Below are 20,268 nucleotides of genomic sequence, written 5' to 3' on the forward strand. Positions count from 1 at the left end.
TGTCCAACTAGAGTAAGCCAAAATTGTATGTTGCCTTTTCATCCTTCAAAGCATTTCCACCGCTAAAATATGCCTATAATAGGCAATGCCCATGGGGGAAGAAAAAGAAGAGAAAAGAAGGGGTAGTGAAGCAGCCATACAACAAGAGAACATAGAAAATTAGTAAGAAAATGATTGGAAACAATAAAAAACAGAGAGGAAAGGGCATCAATACACCAATAGGAAAGAAGATAGAAAATTGTAACTTGACCTCGGCTTGGCTTCCCACAAATTCAGGTGAGCGAAGGAGGGGGGCGTGTCTCCGTCAGACAAAGAAAGAGGGAGAAGGGGTCCTACTGACAGGCTAGCTGGCTTCCTAGTCGTAGTTTCCATTGCCATTGGTGATGTCTTTGCAAGTGAACGAGCGAATATTTGTGGAAGATCTCGACTCTCTCCCAAATGCCTTTCCTTTTTTTTTTTTGGGTATCCCATGTCCAAAACTCAAGCCCACGAGGCACCGGTTCCCATTCAAGTGAACTGCCAGACGTGTCGTACACGTGGCACCTCATGATAGGGAGGGACCCCAAAGCCCACGTGCTCTCATGGCTTTCATCACGTGGGCTTGGAAGAACACCCCCCAGCTGGTTCATAGGACAGACATAAATATAGTTTGCTGCCCGCTTTTTTTCACACAAAGACAATAAATAATGGAGGCTTGGCTTGTCAAATCTTTATCCATTTGTAATTATTTCCCCCTTAATAGTTCTCTTTTTGGTTTAAACGATCAAATTGGCCTTTGGCCCTTTGGGTCATTGGCTCTTTCCGTGCTCCTTTTTCTTCTCTCTCTATCCCTCACTCTTAAGCAGGAGTTTGAAGTTTGAAGCCTCCAACTTCTCTAGAAATACTTGAGAGGATTTTTGTCAGAGAGGTGCTAGATGGCTAACTTTGTGTGGGTGGTGTCAGTATTTCCGCAGCAGCCAAGCCATGCTAAGATGTAGCCTTTATCTGCATTTGCACCTGCACCTTCTTGTTTTTATTTGGTTCACTTCAGCACCCTTCTGCTTTAGAAACCAAAGCTTGGGCAGATGTGTTTGTGGTGGAGGAAGATAAGGGCCAAGCAAAGAGGTGCAGGGGCAGCTGCAGGTGAATGCCATTTTGGCTTCTGTTTTCAGACACGTATCCCTGCTCCCCTCCTTACTTCTAACTTGGTATCCAGCTTCAGCTTCTGATATGTCAGGTTTCAAAAATGGTTTTCCTGTTTTACTTTTTTGTCTGTTTCACAGTTGCTGTAATCTCTATATCTGTTTTTCACTTGCCAAAATCTTTCACAACTCCTTGGTTTTTCATTGTGTGATTTTATAAGGGCCGACAGGGTCTTTCAGTTTCAGGTCTTCTTTGGATACAGATCCCAGCAGCCATCGATATACTACTAGGTTAGGATCCTAGCTAGCTGCTAATGAAGCTTTGAAGATGTTCCCAGTAGACATCGTCAGGGCTTCTCAAGGTAACAAGAATATTCCCTCTTTCTCTCTCTTAATGTCTGTCTCTTTCCCTCCTAGGACACCATTTGCTTTGATTTTATTGGAGAATAAATTAAGGTAAGGAAGAAAAGTTGATTTACAGATAAGGGCTGGGTGACCAAAGATTAGTATCAAAATTTAACATTAATGTCATATAACTTAAACTGATTTTCCTAAGTTTCTTAATGGGTATTTCCCTGTCTCTCTCTATCTCTTTCTCTTTTTCCTAAGCTTTTGCATCTCGAACAAGGTCCCATCTTCTTATAAATATCATATATGAGTTCAGAATTATCTGATCAGTCTTTCTCTGTAGGCCCCCACGAACTTCTGAAAACGGCAACATTGATAGGTTTTGGATAGTAGTAGTACTTAGTATCACTCCTTAAGGAAGAATACCATCTTCTCTTTGTGGAGATGATCTTGTTTCTTCTTTGTTGGAGAGTGGAAAGCTGTGGATCTACCTGTGGTGCAAGTCATCAAGTAGAACCCTAGATAAGTCCTTGATCAGGATAACTAAAATTATCAAGATGAATCAGATTCAATTAACATAACTTTGAAATTATACTCTACTCAAAATTTCATCACCTAATTAGTTATGTATGCTGAGTAAACATGTCTTGAGATAGTATTAAATTGTCTGCAGGCTCAATTGAAAAGCTATATGTAGGAAGCCTGGTTGTACCCATTTCTGCAAAAGTGCCCAACCTCTTTCCTGGTAAGCTTCTTCACCCAAACTTTCAGCAGTTTCTCTCTCACTTTACTGCATTTGGTGGAAGTTGCCACTTTTCAGAGAACCGCTAATGACTTCTACTAGAGAGATGTGGCTGGCAATCTGTGCTGTAGAATGCTTTTTCCAGATGAGCTTGCTAAACTAGTTGTGTTTGCCAGCTTAGTTTCTAAAGTAAGAACTTTGAATGGTGATTAATAGGGATATGTGACGGTGGAGGATAGGACCATGAAAGATGAGCAGCTACAATTCCATCTGATTTTAAATGATGTCTGCAAACAAGAAGGATTGCTACAATCCCATCTGATTTGGAAAATGCACATGATCAGGTTTCTGACAGTCTTTTGCTTTGGAAATACTAACTCCTGTAATGAGGATTTACTGTCTGATCAACTCTCAAAATTTTCAGTTATGAATATGTGTCACTTGGCAGGCTTCTCAGTTCTTTCTTCTTATTAACATTTCGAGCAAATCTGTAGATCATTTCAAGCAGGTACAGGAGACTTAAATTGGGCTTAATTTGTATGAAAAAAAAATAAACTTTAGGGTAGAAAAACAAAAAATGGGGATGAACTTATTTCATTTATCACATTTTATTCATATTAGCATACTCTCCTGTTAATTGGAAATGGACTGAGGTGCTTAAAGACTTTTGTCACATTAAAGAGGTGAATACACTCCAACCCTAGTTAATTTCTTGTGACTGAATTGGCAAATTCGAGTTCGATTCTACTTAATCAAGCTCAATAGTTACAATTTTCCCATCAAGGAAGGATTACTTTGAATTGGTGGTAGTATGAATCGAGTGTCCGTGTATATTTTGTTGGTTGTATCCTGTTTAAGATTATGACATTTGGTTTTATTTTTTTAAATAGCAGTCATATGATATTAATAAAACTCTGCGAGTTACAGCTCTTTGGATAATAAAATAATCAAGGTGAAATACATAACTAAAAGCATATTTCAAAATTACAGCTTGATATTGATAAATTTCAGAGACTACTTGTTGATCAAAGTGAATGAAAATTATGAAAATTAGAACCGAAATTTTTTGTGATTAAAACATATTTTAAATCAATAGAAAACCCTTAATTTATATGATGATTGAGGGATTCAATCAAGCAAGGTAATGATAGAATTGAAAAGAGAAAGAAAGAAAGTAAGAAAACAGGCAGAAAACAGTAAACTAAACCAGTTTTGTCCTCAAATGTTTTCTGAATTTTTCATTTTCACCATGTAGACCTTTTAATCATTCATCATGTAAGGCCATAAACCTATGCATTTTGCAACCCTTTTTTGTTCTTATTCTGCACTCATGTCCTATAAACATATATATGGCACTTAGCAAAATCCATCGCCTTCTTGATGTTCATATAATGGTAGTGGAGATCGTATTCATAAAGCAATATGCTTGTGGAAATTTATCATGCATAATTTAAGGTGTTGAAGAGAAAATTGATGTTATTAATTTAAAAATAGATTGAAATCTATTCAAAATATAAGGAAATTTTGTAATAAAGAGTTTTACGTCACGTTACGTTGTAATGTCTACCTACGAATGAAATTTCTGTTCATTGTTTAGCCATCCACACTTCTCTCTGATGTAAGGAACTAAATATCAATGTCTTTCGAAAACAATCTATCATGTTAAAAGCTCTGAAACAAGAACACTGGTGAGACACAATTTTATTGGCTCCTTCTGTTATTTTTGGGGTCTGTCAGAATTATCATCATTGATTGAAAATTACTGGAAAGGAGCTGTTCGAGGAAATCATTTTCACTTATTGTAGATTTTTGGGGAACTTTTTCCATGGATTATGGCTTAGAACCTTCGACTCCCAGAACCTGAATCCTTCGTATGCAACAGTATGAGCACTTGGTGGCTAGAAGAATCAGTTTTCTTTCTACAATATGCTCAATTAGTTAGCTTGCTTGCTGAAGTAATTTGATCTGCAAGAAACAATGGAAGCTACCTTTGTCCCTTCTAAAGAAAACCCAACTCTTAAAATTTGAAATAACCTTTAATGATGGGTGAAGTGATATGCTCAAATGTTATATTTATCCATCTCCTTGTTAATGATCATGTACTTCCATGACATTAATACTAAGGAGAAAACAGTTTTCTGCCTGAAACTTTCCCAAGGATATGAGAAAATTGAATTCTTTCCAGGATGATTGGAAGCAAAAGGAATGTCCACGTACAACCTGCTTTAATCACTCAAACCTGCACCATGCATCCAGGATGCTGCTCTGAGTGTATACCAAATTCCCTATCTGCAAATCTTTTCAAGTTGTTGGAATGAAAATTTACGGTTTGGAGCTATGTAATCCATGCTCTAAACTCTTGCTTTTCCATGCTGCATCGGGTTATTTAGCTCTAGTCTAATTTTTTTTTCAGGTGAAAAAGATCAAAGAATAATTTCTTCATTGACGTTTGACCCGAAGACGAAACCATATTGTTGTAATCAGTCAGTTGCCAGTGCTGCTTGTTCTTATCATAATTCATAAATAACTGAGGCTCAGATGTTGCCTATGATCTGCAAAAAGACATATTTGTGGATGTGGTCAAGTTTAGATGTCCGAACTTGAATTATATACCACAATAGGCCAACATCATGTAGCATTAATTAGAGTCTCATTCCAAGCAAACACGAGCAAAGAATGGATAATACAAGTAAGAAAAAAAAATGAATGCAATAAATGCTGGCCCTATTTGATGTAGAAGCTATCCATAGTCTAATTTTTTATAGTTTCTGTCGTACTCGAACAATCAAATCAATCAATGAAAAAATTAAAACGGGTGTACTTAAAATTTATAAAAATATTTTTTTTCAAAAGATATACACAAATACCATATCACCAATCAATTTACTTAAATTATCATTTTCATTAAAAATATATCACGTTATTTCATTTATGGATTGCAACCATAGGCTTAGTATTTAGTAGACCACATTATAATACGGTCCCAACAGCCAATCCCATCTGAGAAAGCTTGGATAAGGCTAGTGCCAACTCCCAGTAGCTATCAGCTACCTGATTCTTGTTTCTATGTAATAATTTATAGTTGCTTGCAGAATATGGAGTTCGAAACAACTAAGAATTAATCTATGACTGCCATTAATTTTCTTGCTGATTATAGGTACTAGTAAAGCAAGCCTATATCTGTACTACAGCGGAAACAACCAAAGGACTAGAAATGCGTAGAGCAGGTACCCTGGAGCCATGATCTAGCTATGGGGATTTTTTGACCCTTCCACTGAAACGATTGGGGCTGTGTTTTGCTACCTCATGTACATGCTAATCTGTGCATTGAAGGAGTTTGATGCTGAATTGGAAGAAGATACTACATGCACATGCTAATAAAGTCATGGTTTTTGTTTGCTTTGGACTTCAGAGTAACCACTACCAAGCAGCTACATCTTCCCTGCAAGAAAGTATAGGGTCTAGAATCCCCATCTTCCACATTTACGTATCAAACCAAGAGAAATAGCAATTCTAATCGGTATTACATATCATGACATAATGCTCAAAGGATAATGGATTAATGGTAATTGAATACAAGGATACTTTGGGGGCACGGAAACATTTATTGTCCCAGCCATCATGATAATTTTTAGCAACAATCTGTTCTTCATTGTAATAGGATTGTTGCATTAACTTAATCACTAGTTTGTGTTCATGTTATGTGGAAAGCAGAATCACAGAATTTTCACATCTTGGATCGTACTTTCTCTATAAGTTCTCTCCTCAGGATTTTTCCTGAAGCTGACTTTGGGACACTGCTTATAAATGTCACCCTCCGTAATCTTTTGAAAGGCGCCACCTGTGAAGATAAACGTATTCAATTTTATAAGCAAGGTAAAAAAATAATGACGAAAGGATTACTAGTTCAAGACAAATCACCTATTAACAATCACAAAACCGAAGATAAAGGTCACTTGCTTCAAGAGGAGAGACCTAAGCTATCGATTTATATGGCTAACTTACTTGTTTAGCAATAAAATTTTGGACATCTACTTCAGTCAGTGAACTGCTGGGGGAGCGAACAACGTATGCAACTGGGACCTCGCCAGCTTCAGCATCAGGATATCTGTAGTGTCGAAATGTCTTTTAACTCTCAACGGTGACTTTACAAGGCAGAAGTCCACATAGATATATCCCAGATTTAAATGATGCAAACAGTTATAAATTTTCAGGTATAACTTACGGGATGACAACCGCGTCCAATATTTCAGGGTGAGATACAAGGAGTCCTTCAAGTTCTGCTGGTGCAACCTGGTGAGTATTATGAAGCAAATGAAAATGCTTTAGTTTAAAAGCAAAGCCATTAAATGATGCACATTACCTTTTGGACCACCAGAAATATAAATAATTAAAACCAGAATATTACAGCATAGAAACCATCTTTTCTACCCAAAAGTCAATCTAACACTTGCATAGAGATTGCAACCCTGGGGACATTAGTCATAAAATTCTCAAGTAAGTTTCAAAAGTTAAGTATATTGAATGAATGATAACATTAATCCATGATTTACAAATACCAGAGAGGAGATTCCATCTCTGTACACCAACAACATTACCCATAGAGTAAGATATGATCAACAAAATTAAGAGATTCTCCCAGATGAGTAGTATAAAAGCAAAGACGAAAAATCAACAGACAGGACATCGCACAACAACAGCTGAGGAAGAAACAATTATGTGAATCAACCATATTCTAGGAAATACTGCTGAGGAAGAAAAATTAACGAGGAAAAACCATAAACAAGAAACTCATCAGTTATTTTTCTGCAACATATTTTATTAATATTGTTCCCAAAGGAATAGAGGATGATTTAACCAAATCTTGCATGTACAAACTATCATATTTGTATCCTTGTTGACATTTATTGTTATTCATTCTTTTCACCAAACTTTTATTTGATAGAAAAAGAAAAGTAACCATATAAATTATTTACAACAAATGGGATAAAATTAAGTCACCTGGAAACCTTTGTACTTGATCAACTCCTTAATTCTGTCAACAACATAAAGATTCCCATCCTCATCAAAGTATCCAAGATCTCCTGTATGCACCCAACCCTTTCCATCTATTGTAAGTTTTGTTGCCTGTGGATTGTTGAAGTAACCTGAAAATGGTTATTGAAAATGAAGTGTCACATAAAAACAGCAGAAGATGCCAGAGCTTACTGATTGCAAAACTACCAATCTGGAGATAACTGACCAAATATTATTTAATAGTGCCTAACTAATTAATTGTTCGCATAGTATATAATTTGACTACATAAAATCAACCTCAACCACAATAAATGAGGATCATTATTAAGAATTTTACTGATCTATATATGAGATTCATAGCTTGCAGTTACAATAAAGAGGCAAAAGAATTAGCATTTACAGTGTGCAATTGTTGTGCATATGATCAAATTCAAATGTATCAGATAACTGGTTAACAACCAGGATAGAAAACCTGCTAACATTTCCCTGAAGTCATACTAATCAAATTGAAGAAAGGAAGTCATTCAATGTCTCATTGAGACCAAAGCAGAACATCGGTAACATAACAGTTTAAATGGCATGTAGTACTTTGGCAAGAGCTTGTTATAGATCAGCAGCTCCGCAGAAAGTGCTCTTTTCAAAGACCCTGCCTATCACCGTTTGGGGGGTGGGAGAAGCATAAAGTACGAGGACAAAACTATGCTCACCCCTTACTGTGCCCATCACTTTAAGCAGAGAAGCATAAGGGGGACCATGGGGATCGAATTTCAGAGAGAATCAAACATAGTATCTGCTGAAATTAAGTTACTAATCTAAGAGTAATTTAGAAGTCGGAGCAAGAATTGACAGTTTGAATAGCTATTTGGACTGTTGTTCATACCAAAGAATCAATCTTCTTTCAATTCCTTGGGAAGAAAGAAGCAAACAATATTACCTTGCATCATATTAGGCCCTCGAACCCATATTTCTCCTAACTGATTAGGAGGAAGAGGCTTTAGAGTCTCTGTTCTGACTATTTGGGCTTCAACGCTTGAAGCAAGCATTCCAGTTGAAGCAGTATGACGGGCACCAACATTAGGATTCTCCACTGAGACAATGCCACAAGTTTCAGTCATTCCATAGCCCTGAAACCACAGAAAGCTTAATAATGATAAGGCAACTTCTCTGAAAATTCACAAAGCATGAATTGTAACACAATTTGGACGTTTACTGCAATTTTTTAAGCTTACAAAGGACCATAACAGCAGGGAATTTAGCTTTCTTTTCTTTCTTCCCCCTTCATCAAAATTATACTTTTCAGTATAACTTGTGAACAAGTCTAAATTCTTTCTCACTTTAAATCAATAATTGCCTACTAAAGTACCTGAAGCACCACAGCCTGAGGAAAATTCCTTGCGCACTCCTCCATCAACTCCTTCCCCAGAGGCGCAGCACCAGAACCAATCTGCCTCAATGAGGAAAGGTCAAAGTTCTTAACCACACTCTGCTTCGCCATGGCTAGCACAATTGGAGGCACAACCCACAAATGTGTTGCTCTGTACTTCTCCACATTCCTCAAAAACAAACCAAAATCGAACTTTGCCATTGACACCAAAGCATTTCCCTTCTGCAGCTGCCCGTACGTGATAACCGCCAATCCAAACACATGAAACATAGGCAAAACACACAAGAAAACCCGGTGCATATCCCCAGCAAGTTCTTGATCCACAGTCACCATCAAAGACGCTGCAATGAAGTTCCTATGTGTCAAAACAACACCCTTACTGACCCCTGTCGTGCCTGAGGAGTACAAAAGCGATGCTGTATCAGTCTGCTTAACAGAAACCGCGGGAAACTCCGTTACATTTCCCGCTAAACCGAGAAGATCATGAAAAGACAGGATTTTTGGGATATCTTTTGGATCATATGGCTGTTGGTTCCGTTTGGAACCAAGGAAGATTACAGGGAGCTTGAAATCTTTAACTTTGTCAAACAATTCAGGAACAGTTACAACAAGCTTCGGAATGGAATCTTTGATTTGTTTAGAGAGTTCATTGACAGTGTAAATGGGGTTGGCAGTCGTAGCAATAGCGCCAATAGCGGTTACAGCAAAGAAACAAAGAGGGTACTGGATTGAATTGGGTGCAAAGATCAAGACTCGGTCGTTTTTGCTGATACCCAGATTGAGAAAGGCATGAGAGAGCTTGATGACAGCGGATTTAAACTGAGAGAAAGAGAGAGTTTCTTCGGTGTCAGCATCAATGAGCGCCGGTTTGTCAGGGTAAGAAGAAACGTTTCTGAAGAGAAATGAAACCATAGAAAGATTTGGATCCTTGGGAAGAACTAGAGGTGGCCTTAAAGACCTGAAAATCCCATCTCTTCCATACCCAGACTTCTCCATTAGAAAATCTTCTTCTTTTCTTTCTGGTGCTTCTTTGAGATAATGATAAAAATATAACTGAAAGCTTGGACAGAGTTAAATTCACTAGGTTAGCCAATATGGGAAGGCTTTGTTTGAAGACGACAACGCAAGACGACAATGCCAAAAAGGGCAATACGTTCCACTACGGAAAACATGTAGGAAAACCCCAACAGACAAGATAAGAATCAGACGGCTGGATTCACACTTGCCTTCCTCGTATAGTTCCTGAAAAGTCAATAGCTTTCCAATAAAGAAAAAAGAAAATGTCAATGCCTTTATTACTATTATGTCCAATTTAATTTTGATCACTCTAAATATTATATAAAATTAAATTTTGTAAATTTTGTAAATCTAATTTTAAATTTTTAAAAATTTATAATTTTATTAAAAATAATAATCAAATTTAACTTTATTTAACAAAAAATCAATAAAAAGCATACATAATGAGACCAAAAAGGTATCTATTACCATAATATCCTATAAAATTACTTTCAAAAAAATCCTATAAAATTAGTCTCTATAAATTTAGTTTTAGTCGATGACGAAAAGTACATATGAAATTTGTAACATCTCATCTCTCCATGGTAGTTAACAAGGTCAAATAAATAAGATTAAACGTTTAAATTGGAGCTAAATATTTAAATACTTTTTAAATTAAAAGTTAAACATTTTAATTGTAACAATCAATGATCAAATGTTTTCAATTTTATATAATTAAGGGTTAAATTGACAATAATATTATGGAATTATTTTATACAGTGATTTTAAGGCATTATACTACTATTAAAAAACAAAAAAAAAAATATTTTTTATTTCATATCAACATAACATTACCGTACGTAATCATAAATAAAATTTATCACATAATTATATTATCATGTCACTATCTTTTTTTTTAAAAAAAAACATTAAGAGATTTCATTGATAAGAATGGAAAGAAGACTTCCCCTTTACAATTATCATGGCAGACTTCCATAGTAAAAAACAAAAAGAGTATTAGTTAGTATGTCCATTCCCATCAAGGGTATACTTTCCCAATACACCCATTCAAAGACAAGAATCAAAGGACTGAACATCATGAACACAAAATCAAACAAAAAGACCTTAGTAATTCCCGATCATCAAGACGCAAAAAGAGCAGAAAAACGGTTCAGGAACCAGGACAGAATCGTCGCATTAAAACACACATAACAACCAGCATAACGCATCATCCTCTAAGGCCACTTTGCCTTTCCGTAAAATAAAAAAGGGGGGGTGACCTTCCTCATCCGGGCCCCATCGAAACATCATGAGCTGAGTTCTCAAAAAATACCTGCCTTGAAACGAATAAAGAAGGAACACAGTGGACGTCCAAGAGATATGCTCTTCATCATAGATATCCATGAAAGCAGCCCAAAAACCAGGGAAACAAAAATACCAATCCATTCAGTGCCAGAAACCATAAAGAAAACAAAGATGAGCCACCCAAAGGTGATGACACAGGAAAAGCAGAATCACAAACATGAATACAAAATTCACCCTTAACTGGCGAGAGGAACATGAAGACATCTGCCCAGCAAGCAACAAACTTACCTAGGGTAGTATAATTCAACAAGGTCAACTTCTCTACCCACTCCCTCCTTGGCCAAAAGATCGGCTCCTTTGTTCCCTTCCCTTAACGTATGTCTTATCTGCCAGTCATTCACTCTTTTCTTTAAAACTTCGATGTGCAGCATCCATTTCCTCAACCTCCAAGGCGTTTTGGAAGGTTCTTTAATCCATCTAATGACATTTTGGGGGTCACTTTCAATCGATAAAGAATGACTGCTAGCCCAAACTGAATTAGAGAACAAAATGAAAGCTTCCCTGATACCCAAATATTCTGCCAGGTTAGAGTCACCCCTGCCAAAAGCTTTGGAGAATTTGATGAGAACCTCTCCGTTTTCATCCCTAAGTAATCCACCAATCCCCGCTTCACCGGGCATCCATCAACAACACCATCGACGTTGAATTTGACCGTACCAGCTCTAGGTCTCTCCCATATTGTTAGAGGTCTTGTGTTCCCATTCCTCTGTTGAGAAATACCCACTGCAAGAAATCTATATAAGTCAGTAATAGAGTCAGCATTGTCATTCCATCCAGCATTGACCCACATTGCCACTCTCAATTTAATGAGTTCCCATATAAGCTCTTTGTCTCATATTTTATTGTGAAAAACCACCTTATTTCTGCCGATCCATACGGTCCAAGTAATAGCGAAAATTGTTGTTTTCCATATTTTGTCACAATTGTGCGCCATCTTGATGGTATTCCATATGACCATCAGCTCTTTGAATCTTGCTAGCATGACCCAAGCTAAGCCCCATTCATTACATCAATCATACCAAAGACTTGTCACCCTTTTACACCCTATGAATAAATGATCAACCATTTCCATAGAATCGTTACACAATGGGCACAAAGCATCAGCATTGTTGATGATTCCTCTCTTCACTAAGTCCTATTTGACTGCAGCTTTTCCATGTAAGAGTTGTCATACCAACACTTTCGTTTTATGCGGAGCTATACCCCCCAAACCCATTTCCATTCCCTTTGAATAATTCCTCTCTTATCAGCATTCTTTTGATAGAAGGATTTATCTGAAAAGGCACCACTCATTTTTTTCCATGCAAACTCATCTCTCATGTTTTCACAAAGAAAAAACTCACTGATTATCTTAATGAAAGAGTTGTACTGCCACTATTTATTATAACATATTAACATAATGCATTCGATCACATGACTGTTCTAGATAGAGATTTTAAAATTTTATGTTTATATTAAAAGACGAAGAAAGTATGATATTTATTTTTTTTACATATACATTTAACGTATGATTGATCAAATCAAACTTACATATTTATACTAAAATTACATTTTTAAGCACTTATTATCTCACATACTTGACATCAAATTACTACCAATTGGTTTAAACTCCATAAAAATTAAGTTTTATACCAATAGTTTTTCATATATAAAAAAAAATTATTTGAAATATTTAAATACCAAATAATATGACCTTGAAATAAAAAAATAAATATATATATATATATATAAAGAAAAGCTTTAGTATTGGATAATCCAGCATCTATAAATCCATTGAGCAAAGCATAGCCACAGCCCACTCCTTCACTCTCACCAACTCATAAAAATTCGAAGGTAAAAAAATGTCTTTGTTAATGTCAAAAAATATGGCTTTGTTTTCGATCACCGCCGCATTATCTCGATGTTCTCTGCTTCATCTAACCAGACAACCTTGCTTATCACCTTCTTTACTTTCATTTTCTTTCATTTCAAAACAAACCCATCAACCAAAGGTTTTAACTTTTTTAAAACAAGCAAAATGATCATTGACAGTGTCATTTAACATCTGAACTGTAGAACCCAACTCTTAAAACATCTTCTTTTTAGTAATTTGATCGAAAAGTTTGGATTTTTATTTTGTAGGATCGAAACCGATTTAGGTTGTATTCAATGGCATCATCGGACTCGAAAGAATCAGCTGCTAATAACCCTGGACTTCAATCTACCCCTGATGAAGCCACCAAAGGCTATTTCATGCAGCAAACTGTAAGTTTTTTTTTTTTTGGGTTTGAATATGATTTTAAGGAATTTATGTTCATGGGGTTTGTTTTCTTATTGCAGATGCTTCGAATTAAGGATCCAAAAGTCAGTCTTGATTTTTACTCTCGTGTATTAGGCATGTCGTAAGTTATTCTTCACTTTCCCTTTACTTTTTTTTTTTTAATTTGATGTAAATTCTGTTGGTATTTGTTCTCCTTTGTTATATAATTTGATTGAATTGATTCTTGTACTCGTGCTTTGGTTTGTCATGTAATCTATTAAAGCTTAATATGAGCTTATAGTTTTTACGTTTTATCTTTTCAGGTTGCTTAAGAGGATAGATGTTCCAGAATTGAAGTTTACCTTGTACTTTTTGGGCTACGAGGTAAAATCCATATAATTACATTGCAAGAAGTAATCTTGTATAAGTCTTTGCTCTTAGTGGCGTATTGTAGTATTTTTTCTATTCATTCTTCGTATTAGGCCTCACCATTTTGGTAATAATAATGATGTTGATTCTAGATGCATATTTCCTTTGCTATAGGATGTTGCATCAGCTCCAAGGGACCCAATTGATAGAACAGTTTGGACCTTTGGAAAACCAGCAACAGTTGAACTGACGCAGTAAGAACACATTATTATTATCATTATAGTTTTTAATCAAGTCCTCTTTTTGTGTTTATAAAGTCATCATTCTTGTGCCTTATCATGTTTAACAGTTTAATGCTTCCTACAGTAATTGGGGTACAGAAAGCGACCCTGACTTCAAAGGATATCACAATGGCAATTCAGATCCTCGTGGCTTTGGTATGAATAGATTTTCCTCCTTTGTAATGTTTATTTCTTCTAATATTTGGTTCAGAAATCAGAGAATTAGACAATTTTGATGGCATATACCATTCATTTGTTGTGCCTTATAAAACCCCAAAAGGCTCTTATTCGGTGATACTGATGGGGAAAAACAATATATCTTCATACTGTGGTACTAATCTTCATTGAGGTGCATTTGTTTAGGTTTATCTCATATGTGGACACCATCTTGTGTTGTTATTGCAATATTGGTTTTTATTGGTTAGGATTAACTGAATTTATTCACCCATGGATTTCTTATGATTTGTCAACCCTACACAGTAGGAAAGGCTTTGTTTGGTGTTTGTTATTGTAATGTCTTATGATTTTCTACTTCAAATAAGTGTAGTTTAAAATATCCCCATTTGGTTTCAATTAACCGGCTGGCTTGTCTTAACAACCATGCTGTAATTGATCAAGCAGTTGCTGCTTCTGGGTGGATTCACTTCCCAATCTGATAGAAGAAAAGAGTGTTGACTTTTATCTGTTCTAAATGTGTGGGTTCTTTAGATGAGGAGTTTTTGGGATATTTAGGTACTAACTGTGCTTTTTTCCTTTTCAGGGCATATTGGCATTACCGTGGATGATACACGCAAGGCATGTGAGAGATTTGAACGCCTTGGAGTAGAGTTTGTCAAAAAACCGGATGATGGTAAGCCATTTCACTTAGATTATAGAATTTATTAAGAATAATACGATGCCTCGATGGATATTATGATTTCCGTATAAGTTTTGGGTGGGGGTTGCTGGTATTGAGAGCTGGTAGTTTGCTAGACAAATTGTGACATTGTCTTTTGAGGAAATTAATAAATTGTTAAGGTAACTCATCACATCAGCATAACTTAGGTGATTTGAAGCTTGAGGTTGGATAGAGATTTTGAGTTTGAGCCGAAGTGCCCACACTTAGTCCCCAAAGGAGAAAAACTAATGAGGGATGATAATTTAGGTCTAAAATGATCTGTAAGTCTTCAGATAATGTGAGAACAGGACAGAGAGAAAAAGTAAAAATGCAAAAACAGTTATGCATATATCTCTTTGTAACCAAAATTATTCATAATGTACTCAAACAAATGTAGAGAGACATAGCTCACCAAAAGGACAGTTAAAGTGCTCATTGTCTTCAAGGAATGATAAAGAATCAGAAGGGAGCGTTCTCTACTTATGCAGCTAAAATCCTCTTCTTGACCTGCCAAATAGGATAGTTCTCTGAACAGGCTTGGGCTGTGTGCAGTTTGCCTATTTTCTTTGATAACATTCTTGTATCCTTCAATTGACACACAAGTCAAACGGTCACCCTACCAGTGGTATCCTTTTCATGCTAAGAACAATTACTAGTGTTATTCTTACACATGATGCAATTGGTTATGGTGTATTTGTATGTATCAACTTACTTATATAATCCAGCATTACTCCAAGGTTCAATTCTTTGCTTACCCAGATTGAGGAGCATTGTTTACTTACTTGGAAGCAGATATTTACTCAATTTATAGTAGGATTACACTTTCCCACATTTTGATTTCTTGGATAGCGGGAGCCCCTGTTGAGGTGCTACTGCTATCAAAATACTAGGAATATGTGTCACCCTGTGCACTCATTTTATCAGTCATTTAAAGTTACTTTAATGAGATGTCTGAATTAGTTGCAAACTTGTATTTGGTTTCGTGAAGTAAAAGCACTGGTTGGCATTGAAAGGGTCTATTTTGAGCAATATTAACCTGTACTTACAAGGCATGAATGAGAACAGCAAAAGCCTCCAAAATATTTCTTTTGAGTTTTAACCTTTTAAAATTGCTTCTACTCATGCCTAATCTATCAATCTGTTATGCAGGCAAGATGAAAGGAATTGCATTCATTAAGGATCCTGATGGTTACTGGATTGAAATCTTTGATTTGAAAACTATTGGAGAAGTAGTTAGGGGTTGGGCTTGAGTTAATGCATCAGAAACTTCAGGTAGCTTTTAAGTTTTTGCTCTGTCTCTTCTGTCAAAACTAGGTCCACTTATGATTGACTTAATAATCTCAGTGAAAGCTATGATTAGTTTGATTCTTGTCAGCCACTGCCTTTATATGATGGACGTTGTGACTTGTTCTCAAAGCCATACTGCTTGAGTGTCTGTGACAATATTTACATTTTACAATTTTGGTAAAAGCAAAGATATATTTCTGATTTTCAAGTTGATTAATTGTGTTTGGTGTGTCGGAATCCATTAAGTATCAGTTTGCAAGGAGAATATTTCCAGAGAGAGTCAACAAAGTTCTTTGATGCTGGAATATGTATTTCTGCTATCTGGGGGCATGCATTAAGTTATAGGGCATGGGATATGGGGTCTTACCCATGGGAAATAAGAGTTACCAAATGGTATTTGATTGTTTACCACATATGATGTGCAAGTTTTATTCGTTTGAAGATATATGGTCCCTATTGCTGTATTTAAATTAAGTTTTTATTTTAGCTTTAAATTCAGATGACATAACGTTATAGGAAATCATCTTAATGGTTTGGCCAGAAAGAATCACCATAATGAAGCTAGCATGAATGGAAATTCATACCTAAAACCTTTCTTAACAACTGAAGAATTTATTTTTTTGGCCAATTCTGAAAAGATACCACTTGATATTTCTCTTCCACTACTTTTACCCTGGTGCGGCTCATCCATATGTCACCCACACCTGATTGAAATCAACAGTTATGGTACTGCACCTGGTGACCCCCCTCCGGATTTCTTTCTTGATCTTGAACTTTGTAGGCATAAATAGTGAAATGGGGGGTGGTATGAATGGTTGTTCCTATTGCTTAGTATTTCTCTCTGTAGATCATTGCAAGTCAATCTGATACATATCGGTGTTGATGCAGGAAACAGGGTTCCACATTGTCTCAGTTTCAGTCTGTATCCCAAGACATCATTTCTTCTGCTTTTCCAGATCATCTCCAGCGTGGACCTCTGCCCCCCCCCCCCCCCCCCCCCCCCCCCCCCCCCCCTCCCCCCCATCCATGGAAATCTCAATAAAAGCAACAGTGTGTTTCCGGCGTGTTTTCTCCTGCTTGTCATTGTCAACTACTTCAAACAGAATACTGGGAATTCTTTTTTTTTTTGAAAAGTAGAATAATGGGAATTCTTAACTGTGGCTTTTTAAATTGTTGGTTTTCTGAAACCAGAGTGAACTTTTTAGACTATTCTAGCCGTTTTGTATGAACTGTTTCAAGCATTACCATAAAGCTCAGGTCAATCTCTCCAGGCCTTTTTCAAACTTAAGTTTGAACAATGTGACCATGGGAAAGTTAGTGTTTGCCAAGTCAAGCCATGAAAGCAGATAAACAGAGTGGGGGATAGTACAAAAACTTCAACCATTGAATCATGCATGATGGGTTTTCTTTGGTTTTTTCAAAACTTGGATTCAAGGATTGGTACTTCAGGTTTCAAACATCATTTGCAATATCGAGGAAAATGGAATTCTATAGTATAATCTCGTTGAAATATGAAGGTTAGTTTAGTTGTAAACATCAACCCTGCCTGCTATAATCTTCCAACGCTCACACTTCAAAAAAAGTGATGGCTCCATTTGGCTCATGGTTTCCAATTCAAGAGTTGTTTAACGTGGAGTTGGTTTGGTTCTTTTGCATGCAATAAAGTATTCCCATGACTCATTATAATTTGCACTAGTTAATCCATATATTTCATTGTCAATGATAGAAAAAGTGAATGCAAAAAACGGGATAAATGGGTAACAAAACAATTATAAATAGCATAGATTCAACTTGTTAACACTGATAGAAAAAATAAATGTAAAAAACCTGACAAACAGGTAATTGCATGGAGACTGGATTGAAACGAAACAGGATGGCCTTAAATAATGTGGATTTAACTAAAATGGATCAAGATAATCTTAAACAACACAAAACATACAAACCCAAACAAAATAAACAACTTGATCAAAAGTTAACCCATCCAAATTGGGCTTTTTCCTTGAATGTTTTCATCATTGATAATGGTGAGATTACCAAGATTCAATTATTAATTCAATCATTGTTAAAGTAACTTTATCAACTAAACTAGTTGACACTAGAAAGAGGGAAACTGTTTAAACCTCTTACTAGTTGTAATCTTAGCATCAACAACGGGGAGGTTAAGTTCTAAAGCAGCTGTAAAGCCATATATTGCCATCTTTCCAAGGCCATATCCAAAGAAGAAAGAAAGGGGGAAAAGAGAATTCTTTTATACGTTGACAACAGATCATCTATTCATTTGAAAAAAACAAAGGTTGCAAAAATGAAAAATTAATTGTTTTTTGAGTGTCAGTCTGTCAGTAGGTACCACACTCTTTTGACCGTCACTAGAAAAGACATTCCTGGAAATGCTTTTCCACCACTGCTTTAAAAACAAAGGTATACCCTAAAGAAACCATGGTTACTAGTTCCAATTTATTAAGCCAAGATATAGCTGGCAACCCAGTTTATCTTAACCCTAGAAATCATATTCATTATTATATATATACACACACATAAGTTTCAGATTTGAGCAGAATTTATATATATATATATATTATTTATTCATAAATAAAAAACAAGGCTGGATCTCATGACACAGTGATGCAGCCTGACAGAGATCTTGTGATCATGCAATTTTGGAGTCCTTGGGACTGTTTCCCAATGGGGATTCCCTGTCAATCAATTACACAATGTCAAATTTTATAAACTTCAATCTTTCTAGATTTAATTTATTGACAAATATGTAAAGATTAATGTTAAGCATTACCATGAGTATATGTATAAGATAATCAAGCTCTAGGTAGAGTATATAGGTTGATTCAACAGAAAATTTTTGAATAATTTATGAATTTTTTATTAAATTGATCTTGCTAAGCCAATTGCAGTGTCACCTACCAACAAATAATATTGAAAAAAGAACAATTTAATTATTACAAACTATAATTAGAGGAGAGATAGTGTAAGCATCCATGCAAATAATTAAATTATTTCCTATAATAATCTCTTACTATCCCAAAGGAGATAAAATGACCCAATTTAGCAAAAACAAACATGCTAACTTATGTCATTGCATCTGCAAAAGATTGATAAAAGAGAATGATGATTAACTTCTTATTGCATTTAATTAATGCATTATATAAATTGCATGCTACTAATTTGCATATATGTAGTATAGAGTTTATTCAACCTTTAATAATTGAGTGTTTAATCTATGTTTGAGAGAAGGAAATCATCAATTGGTTCAATAATCATTTTCATTTGGTTTAGCTTTCCAACTGTCTTGTAGTTACTTAATTCAGTTTATTTGAAATTAATTAGTATATTATCAAAATTTTCATCTTAATTTTCATGAAAATCAAAGAAGAAGGGACAGAAAGAGTAGTATTTATAATTCATATGTAACCCTAAATTGCAAATGAGCAATATCGAGAGACTTAGGTCTTTGTGTTGAATCCAGAATGCTACCAACAAAAAGTCTTACTTATGTTTATATTTTCAAATGGTGATTGGATCAAACCAACTTCCAAACAAACATTGTGAATTGTTTAATGTTATCACATTGAACACTTATGCAAAGAGTTGATGGCCCTTATCAATTGTTTAAAACAGGTAGATATAGATAATCAAAGAGGATTCTGTTAGAAAAAACTGAGATTATGTTTGCAAGTGTGAGTCATTTTCTTGAGCTTTTGCTCCCTCCATAAACTTCCAAAATTTTCCAGCATCATCCCTTGTGTTTTTAATATACATGGGGAAACAAGTTTCCGCCTTCAAGTCTGACTTAGTTCATTGAAGAAAAGTAAAGGGTCCTGGAACAACTGAAAAAGACCCAACTGCCCTTTCCACTGGGGGGACAGAATATCGTTTTCTGAGGGCTGTAATTGCCTTTTCAGTTGGAACTGCAATCGCATTAAATTACTGGCCAGTGTCATTGAAATTCAGAAAGGAAAGTGCAGAGCAAAAAACAAGATGGGGGAAATTAAGAACAGGAAAAACAGTGCATGCTTGGTTTATCTTGACAACAGGATTGTTGTTCTTAGAATGATGATTACTTGTCTAGTTTTCATAAACATTGATTTCTGATTGGGGGGGTTGCCAGTGGGGGTCCGTACAGAAATGACATCATCATCACCTCCCAAAAAGAAATGCACAAAATAAAAAGCTTTACCATGTACTGTCAAAAGAAGAAATGTTTCATTTCATCAGAACACAAAACCCCAGA

The 20,268-nt window shown here is 35.7% G+C and overlaps 2 protein-coding genes and 1 long non-coding RNA gene across 5 annotated transcripts; 2 read left to right on the top strand and 1 right to left on the bottom strand.

The window, feature by feature from the left end:
- The first annotated feature begins 687 nt into the window (after window positions 1-687).
- Window positions 688-2,667, top strand: LOC108663202 (uncharacterized). Its single transcript, XR_001929222.2, has 2 exons — window positions 688-1,483; window positions 2,143-2,667. It is a non-coding gene; the product is annotated as an uncharacterized LOC108663202 (long non-coding RNA).
- A 3,082-nt stretch (window positions 2,668-5,749) lies between these two features.
- Window positions 5,750-9,724, bottom strand: LOC18590950 (AMP-dependent synthetase and ligase family protein). Its single transcript, XM_007016787.3, has 6 exons — window positions 8,591-9,724; window positions 8,162-8,351; window positions 7,213-7,358; window positions 6,437-6,504; window positions 6,217-6,319; window positions 5,750-6,052 (listed from the first exon to the last, which is right to left on the bottom strand). The coding sequence occupies exons 1-6, from the start codon at window positions 9,605-9,607 to the stop codon at window positions 5,939-5,941; spliced, it is 1,638 nt and encodes a 545-aa protein (XP_007016849.3). The 5' UTR covers window positions 9,608-9,724; the 3' UTR covers window positions 5,750-5,938.
- A 2,980-nt stretch (window positions 9,725-12,704) lies between these two features.
- LOC18590952 (lactoylglutathione lyase family protein / glyoxalase I family protein) lies at window positions 12,705-17,308 on the top strand. Of its 3 annotated transcripts, none has more exons than XM_007016792.3 (9): window positions 12,705-12,805; window positions 13,094-13,216; window positions 13,292-13,353; window positions 13,535-13,595; window positions 13,755-13,834; window positions 13,947-14,017; window positions 14,622-14,711; window positions 15,888-16,010; window positions 16,914-17,308. In XM_007016792.3, the coding sequence occupies exons 2-8, from the start codon at window positions 13,121-13,123 to the stop codon at window positions 15,986-15,988; spliced, it is 561 nt and encodes a 186-aa protein (XP_007016854.1). In that variant the 5' UTR covers window positions 12,705-12,805; window positions 13,094-13,120; the 3' UTR covers window positions 15,989-16,010; window positions 16,914-17,308. The 3 variants fall into 3 exon arrangements, 2 of the variants coding, with proteins under 2 accessions (XP_007016854.1, XP_017984012.1); XR_016028385.1 differs by lacking the exon at window positions 12,705-12,805 and adding an exon at window positions 12,819-12,963 and having other exon boundaries at window positions 13,930-14,017; XM_018128523.2 differs by lacking the exon at window positions 12,705-12,805 and adding an exon at window positions 12,819-12,963.
- Window positions 17,309-20,268: the final 2,960 nt, after the last annotated feature.

Source organism: Theobroma cacao, chromosome 9 (assembly GCF_053813885.1).
Source record: "Theobroma cacao isolate CCN51 chromosome 9, ASM5381388v1, whole genome shotgun sequence".
Classification (NCBI taxonomy): domain Eukaryota; kingdom Viridiplantae; phylum Streptophyta; class Magnoliopsida; order Malvales; family Malvaceae; genus Theobroma; species Theobroma cacao.